Source organism: Protobothrops mucrosquamatus, unplaced genomic scaffold (assembly GCF_001527695.2).
Source record: "Protobothrops mucrosquamatus isolate PMUCROS unplaced genomic scaffold, P.Mucros_1.0 scaffold_234, whole genome shotgun sequence".
NCBI classification, from domain to species: Eukaryota; Metazoa; Chordata; class Lepidosauria; order Squamata; family Viperidae; genus Protobothrops; species Protobothrops mucrosquamatus.
The window spans coordinates 309,675-317,403 of record NW_015386310.1 but is presented as its reverse complement, the minus strand read 5'-3'; the positions used below and the strand labels follow the sequence as shown (position 1 = coordinate 317,403).

The 7,729-nt window shown below is 41.6% G+C and overlaps 1 protein-coding gene across 1 annotated transcript; it reads left to right on the top strand.

Moving 5' to 3' along the window:
• The first annotated feature begins 2,558 nt into the window (after nt 1-2,558).
• Nucleotides 2,559-6,271, top strand: LOC107300081 (homeobox protein prophet of Pit-1-like). The gene is made up of 3 exons (XM_015829424.1): nt 2,559-2,616; nt 4,916-5,154; nt 5,921-6,271. The coding sequence occupies exons 1-3, from the start codon at nt 2,559-2,561 to the stop codon at nt 6,269-6,271; spliced, it is 648 nt and encodes a 215-aa protein (XP_015684910.1).
• Nucleotides 6,272-7,729: the final 1,458 nt, after the last annotated feature.

Below are 7,729 nucleotides of genomic sequence, written 5' to 3'. Positions count from 1 at the left end.
TCGGAATGTGGTGAGGCTATTGAGGCCATGAATTAAACTCAAAGGGCAGAGGTAGGAGGTGGTGATGTAGGCAGTGTCTTCTTTTGAGGCTGAGTAGTTCTGCTATTTCAAGGGATTTGCCCTGACAAAAGACAGCCATGATTGCTGGAACCTTATCTCGGTCCTGGGCTGCCACCCACAGAGGGCCTCCAATTCACTGTTAGGCAGGGAAACCACTCAACTTGTTCCCGAGGCAATTGGCATGCCTCAGTGCTCTCAGACCAATCAGAGAGAATGTTGTAAAAATGGGAAGAAAAACACACTCACACCAGCCTATCCTCAACAGAGAGGTGCAATACACTTTTAATGAAGACTGTGGCTTCCAGACTAAATTAATGGGAATTTTAGCTGAGCAAGACTCATCTAAAGCACCTGTGCACATCTGTTGTCTGTGTAAAGGACAGCTATGTGTGGATGCCTTTTATAGGTACACAAGCCGACCTGCCAAGCTGCAGCCATATCCAGATTTCAAATACTCCATGCTCCTTAGTGTTGCTTTATCCCTTCCCTTTGTTAATCATCTCCACCACTGAATGGTGCACTCCAGGCCAAGAGGTAGGAGGCATCTAGTCAAGCTGCAAGATGCCCTGACACACCCCCACACAGTCAGGTGAAAAAAGTGACGTCAGCCTTCACTTATAAGTTTAGGAGTGGGGAGCACTGAAGATCGTAAAGGAGATGGAGGGTGGACAAGCAGGCAAGAGGAAGAGTGTGGGGTTCACTGAAGCATATCCTGAGAGAGCTGGTGAGTTGAAGAACCTTGGTCTGCAGGCAACAGGGACACTCAGAGGGCACCTTGATGCAAAGCAGATTGAGTAGAAGAGAGTTGGTTGAAGAAAAGGTCATCCAACAACTTAGAGAAAGGTTGCTGTGTGAAGAGGATTTCAGGGTTATACTTATTGGGAGCCAGCACATTGCTTATCCATTCCCAAATGAGAGATCATGGAAGCCAGTAGTTAGGAGACCATGAACCTGCTCAGGATAAATAGAGGAATGGTTTTTTTCTAAACCACTGGGGTTGAAATAGTTTTCATCTCTGTGCTTTGGTTCTCTATTAAATTAGCCATGCTTGCTATGGGTTTTTTTTTTCCTTCCTTCCTTCCTTCCTTCCTTCCTTCCTTCCTTCCTTCCTTCCCATTTAATCTCCACAAGATAGGGCACAGCAAAAATACGCCAGGAAATTACATTACATAAATTTGAAGCAGGCCATTTCGGCTATCTGCTCCACTCTTTCCTCAGGGCAGAACTCCAAATTAAAGCATCGCTGACCAATATATTTCTTCTGGACTTGGGACAGAATAACACAATAAAAAGGCATATCCAGGCATGACATGCAGTTTTGATTGATTCTGCCCTCTGAGTCCAACTCTGCAAACTCTGCAGCCTGATTCACTGCATAAAATCCCCAGAGATAGTGTCTCTTGCATTTGCCTCCAGTCTTTCTCTTTGCACTGCAATGGTGGGGGGCAGGAGGGAGAGGGGGACCCACATTCTGTAGGGCTGCTTACTGCTGGGTGACTTCCTAGTTCCTAGAAAAGGGCTTTCTCAGACTTTTGGAGGAGCTGGGTTGGCTAATCCAGGATTCCTGTGTTCAGGACAGAACTGTGGCCCCTGCTTGGTGTGGTTTGGCTGGCAGCTCTGCTAAGCTGGGCAACTTTCTTACATCCTCAACAAAAATACAGCACTGGGTGGAGGGAAGGGGGATTTTTTCCCCCATCACATAAGCCCCCCTCAACCAGAAGAAAGGAGAGGAAGAGTAAAGGAGGGGGGAAGAAAGTAGGAAGGTTGGAGGAGAAGAGGAGAAGTGGGGAGAAAGGGGAGGAGAGTGGTGAAGGAAAGAGAAGAGGAGAGGAAGAAGAGGGAAGTAAGGAAGAAAGAGAAGAAAGGGAGAAAGAAGGTAGAGAAGAAGGAGTGTGGATACAGTGAAAGGGGAAATGGACGAGCAACATCAAAAGTCATGTGTATGATTTATTTCATTTAATTAAAAGTATCTTATATATAAGAATGTAAAAAGAATGTATCTTAACATCTGATAAATATCATGGTATATTTATGGGGGAGAGTTTGGAAAAAAATAAAAAATTATGGTAAAAAAAAAAAGCCCCCCTCAACCAGAGCTAGTAGATAGTAGGAGGGAGATTGAAAATGCTTAGTGGATTTATAATTCTCAGTGCAGGTTCTCCCCAAACTGAAGGATGCACACTTCTTAATGAGAAAGATCTTTGGCTCCGAACGTGGGTGCTCAAATTCCTCAACATTGGGGACCCAAATTAATTAGTTTCTCAGGCAAGGCCATTGTGTTGCCTTGGCTCTCACGATCTCAGGTTCTCCCAGAGAGTGGGGGCTGAAGCATCATATTTCCCAAGCTTAATCTTAGCTATTTTAGTGAGATGGAACTGAGAGAGAAAAATACTGTCCTACCACAGGATTTGATTATCAATATATCACAGTATCGGATGCTGCCAGCTGCCAGCATTAAAAAACATCAAAATATAAATGCTCAGCCAAAGATGCGCAACATGTTGGCTTTTGCTTTTCTTAAGAGGTATTTTGTTGTACCAAACAGTGCTAGTGAAAGTACGGTATCCCTTCATAGACAATCTTAGGAGCTTAACGCCACAGGTTTCTTTAAACCAAAGGTCTTCAAAAAGGGAAACACTAGCACCTGGGGGTGGTCTGCAAGACATTGTATTAAGAGTGCAGAAAGAAAACATTAATTTATCCAAAAAAATAAAGATATTAAGGTATACCAATATAAAGAATATTTAAAATGTAGCATTTGTATCTTGAGGACATGTTTTATAATGTACTGTACGTATTAGTACAGTATATTTATATACTTTATACATGAATATATAGTACATATATAGGGTACATAGGATTTGGTTAATGATGCATGTGTGGCTTAGACTGAGAGACAAATCCAGCCCTCTGGCATGGTTTATGAGTCAAACTATCTGGCATAATAAAAAATGGATTAATATATGTGTGGCAGGGAATGGCACTGGAAGAATCTTAAGCAAAACAAGATAGGATGGGATCGGACGGACAGGATGAGGAAATAAGTATTTTATTTCTTGCTGCAGCCACTGTGTTCCTTATTGTCTTCTCATACCTTTGCTTTTTTATTATTGTAAAAAGCAGCCATTCAGATATTGTTATGTGTGTCTATATAGATCAGTGATGGCGAACCTTTTAGAGACCGAGTGACCAAACTGCAACCCAAAACCCACTTATGCATCGTCAGGTGGTGGGTGGGTGTGGCCCATTGGGTGGGTGTGGCCCATTGGATGGGCGTGGCTACGGTGGTAACGGCAGACTGGGTGGGACTAAAAAGTTCAATCAATCAATTCCAACTTTGCAAGATCTTTTTTTTCCCCGCGAGAAGTTGAAATTGACTGATAGATTGAACCTTTTTTTTTTGTACACAGCGGCGGAGGCCTAAAGCGAAAAGGTTTTATAAAACCCAATTGAAGGCTTAGGACTGGGGCGACGGTGCAAGTGCCCACAAAGAGGGCTCTGCGTGCCGCCTCTGGCACCCGTGCCATAGGTTCGCCACCACTGATATAAATTATGGGAGTATGGGGTTCAGCTGCCCCCTTCATAAAGTACCTTTTCTTAAGTGCTGCTATACAGTTAGGCTTCCCTAAATGTGCCATCATTATCAATACTTCACTCAATCCCCTTTACTACCTTTCAGATCCTGCACAATGTAGGAAGTTTTTAAAATGAGGTAGGTTTGCCCACAAATTAATGCTAGCATCCTATCAATGTACAATATACAAAACGATTTGATAGGCATATGGTGTTTTATGGGCTGGTTTTATGTTTTTGTACACCACGCAGAATCTGATGGACTGCAAAGTAAATAAATAAATAAGTAGGGGAATATTCTGAATGGTATAACTAGCTGGTATAACTAGCTTCTGGTTTGAGGGGGCCTGGGAAGATCTTTTCATGTTGATCCCCTGCTTCAGGTCTTCCTGATGACAGCAGCTTTCCAAGTAGTCTGAGGATTGCTATGCCAATTTCCTACGATCCCTGCTGCCCTTTATAGTACTGTACTGAAAATGGAAGTTCACAGACCCAGATGCTAATGGAGAAACCTCATTTCTTCAGTGCCCAGTGGGAGGTTTCCTCACTTGCATCTAATCAGAAGACAAAACATGCCTATAATATCTTGTCTGGGCTGTGTGCCCATGATGTTGCTTTCCTTTCTTCTCCAGCCCATGAGTAAGCAGACTTGAATCACCTTTCATTGTACCTGACTTAAAGTAAAAGACATTTCCATATCTTGAGGCTTTCTTATTCTGACACCATAAAAAGTTAGCCTCAAGATATGTAAAATCCGCTAAGCTTCATTGTCCAGGACCTTTGAGGGAAGTCAGGAGACTGCCGGGACTGAGAATAAATACAATAGGACCCAGCATTCATGGAATTAGTAGTTTTCATTATAGAAAAGCCTTTCTAAATATTAACCTTCTCTCTTTTTTATTGTTGTACTTTTGGCCCAGGATTTTTTGGAAACTAAACAATCAATTACCATTAATAACTATGTAAATTTTATTTTTGGAAAACTAGTCATCTAGGCATAACACCTAAGATGATGGGGCAAATGAGGGTCTGGACAAGGGCCTACCTTTATTATAAATCCATCTTCAAAAGCGTTTTGCTTCTATTCCACTTGTAATGAAAGATATTCCTGGATATAGTACTAGGTACTGGCTACCACATTCACAAGGATGGGAATTATTCAGGCAATTGCAGCAGGCCATATTCAGAGTATTTGAATAGTCTGAATATTGGAATATTTAAATAGAGGTTCCTTTCAGATTAGAAGAACAAGACATCAGGGAATTTTCTTATTTCCTTCCAGATATTGATGCTTCCCTCTATAAGAAATTCCCTGGCCTGGCTGGAGGGTCCCTGCTTTCTCCAGCAGTCCCTGACTCCCTGAATACAACTGCCATTCCTACCCGCCGTCGACACCGCACAACCTTCAGCCAGAATCAACTAGACCATCTGGAGACAGCTTTTACAAAAAATCATTACCCTGATATTTATTGCCGAGAAGAACTGGCCAGGGCTACCAAACTCAATGAAGCTCGCATCCAGGTACCTGATCTACAGAGCCAGAAAACTTCTGATTAATGGGCTGCTAGACATATTAAAATAGCCCCAAAAGGCTTTTTAGAAATTGGGTAAATAAAGCAGCCATGGGTTGTCCCTTGCTTTATACCAAAGAATCTGTTTTCCATCAAGAGTGCTAATGGAAATTCACCCTGGATGCAATTCACAGAATATGGACAGAACTATCTATTTTGCTTTAAAACGTTTTCTGGCAGCCCTTCCTTTTCCTCCTCAAATGGCTGTCAGGCACGCAAGATATTATGTTTGCTAGAGATGTGAGTTCATTGCTAGCATGAAGCTGCTAGGCCAAGGGCCCAAGAAATTGAGTCCATTAATCATGTGCCCACCCACTCCCTGCCCATCCCTGCTACATACCACTACAGGTTAAAGGATGTTTGAGTTTTAACTATTAAAAGCCACATGCTTTCCTTTTATATTTTGAATTCCAAGTGAATTTATTCCCCAATAATATTTGAGTATTTTCTTAATCCCATCAATGAGTTCATCAGTTTGAAATTTGGCATCCATTTAACTTTAAATATTCAGTGTCATGCATAAATTTGAGGCACTCACAATCTATTGATGCAGTAGCAGCTAAATCACTTAAATCTGTTGAGAAGGATTTCAGCTGAGAGTAGAAAAGCCGGGTAGTTGCTAAGAACCTCTCTTGGCCCTCTAGACAAACATGGCTGTTATGCAATTTTGCCCTTACCGTATTATTCATAATCTGCTTTTGCTCTGTCCTTGTCAGGTATGGTTCCAGAACCGGCGGGCAAAGCAGCGAAAGCAAGAACGGGCCCTACCAAAGCCAACCACGCCTGCTGTTCTCTCGATCTGCCCCATTCCTGTGCCTCCTCCTCGACAATACCAATATTCCCCCACACTTGGACCACATCCTCATTTACCCCACTTCCCTTCCACCTACACTCTACCGCCCCCCTCTCCTACTTCTGCCCCCTTTCCTTGTTCTGTCCCCCATCATCCTCAAAGCCCTCGTAGTCATGAAGACTGGTATAATTCACTGCGCGCTGTGGGCTCTACAGCTACCCCGTCCACTTCTGTGTTCTCTCTTAATCTTGATCCCGGTATACACTGGGACTAGGAGCTGTTTGCATGCAGGGACTGAGAAGTACAGGCAGAGGAGATCATAATAAAGATACCCAAAGGTGTCTTGTTCATTTTTTTCTGGCAAAGCTGTTTTCTAGGCATGCAGAATGTTTTCAATCTGAAAAGGGTTTGTGCTTGAAACTTCCTTGTTCCAACTTGACACAGAATAGAAACCAAAATCAGCTGGGCCGCAGATGACAAAGCATAAAACTATGAGGACCAACTGGATTAGAAATACATCTAATTTTAACAAATGAATAATGAAACAAATGTGACTTGTATCTCTGAATAAAATAATATACAGGTAGTCCTCTACTTACAACCATTTGTTTAATGACTGCTTAAAATTATAATGGCACTGAAAAAAGTGGCATGATCTTTTTTTCTCACTTATGACCATTCCAGCATCCCCATGGTCACATGATGAAAATTTGAATCCTTGCCAACTGGCATATATTTATGACAGTTGCAGTGTCTTGCAGTGTTTTTCCTTCAGGGGAACATGTATACCATTCCTCTTCCATTACTTTCCCACAACAGTCCAGTTCAGCCCTGTAACAACATGTTTCTCTATGCACACTGAATTGAAATTTAATTTCTATTACTGTGATGGAGTGCAGTAAGCAAAGATTCCCAAGAGGGAGGGGGTGCATTCTAGAGGAGTAAGAGTCGAAAGAGGGTGAAGACAGCTCCTCCCTAATAGTACACAGAATATATTGTAGATGCAGATAGTAGAGTGCTCAGTCTGGCAAGATTTTGTCTATAGGTGTGGAACAATAAAGACCTCAATTTGGAAGAATCATGTGTCATTCTTGGTTTTCAGCCTGACAATTACCCTCACACAGCATAATGCTTATTATATCACGGAGTGAAAAATGTCTTAGTCCAGCAACTGGAAAGTACAAGCCTGCAGAGAGAGATGATAATATTTCTTGGGCACCATGGATAACCTTTTTTCTCAGGTACTGTCAAGCCTGACTTTAAAACCGAGTAAAAGAGATATAAAACCCTAACCCTGACTTTAAATCCAGGTAAAAGAGATATAAAAATAGAATCAAGATTCAATCCCTTTCTAGCCTACCACTTCTGCTATACCTACATTTCAACTCCCGAGAATATTTTCTGAATATTTTTCACACACTTGATGCTGGTCATTCAATGACAGCTTTGCCTTTCAAAATGATTGTTTCATGCTACTTCTCAGCTTCTGACACTCTCTTGTTTCACTTTGCAAACTACAATAAAAAATGTGAGGAAAGGGGCTAGTTTTCCTGCCTGAGCAGGGGGTTGGACTAGATGACCTTCAAGGTTCCTTCCAACTTTATTATTATTATTATTATTATTATTATTATTATTATTATTATTATTATTATTATTATTATTATTATTATTATTATTAATGAATGACTGTATGGCATCAGGTCTGGATATCTGAGGGATCACTTATCTCCAA

Bases quoted from the DNA above. Each gene is read 5' to 3' on its own strand.
- LOC107300081 (XM_015829424.1), top strand. From the start codon at position 2,559: ATGTTGGCTTTTGCTTTTCTTAAGAGGTATTTTGTTGTACCAAACAGT. The intron at 2,617-4,915 runs GTACGGTATCCC...ATTTCCTTCCAG, and splicing joins ACCAAACAGTGCTAGTGAAA to ATATTGATGCTTCCCTCTAT. The intron at 5,155-5,920 runs GTACCTGATCTA...TGTCCTTGTCAG, and splicing joins TCAATGAAGCTCGCATCCAG to GTATGGTTCCAGAACCGGCG.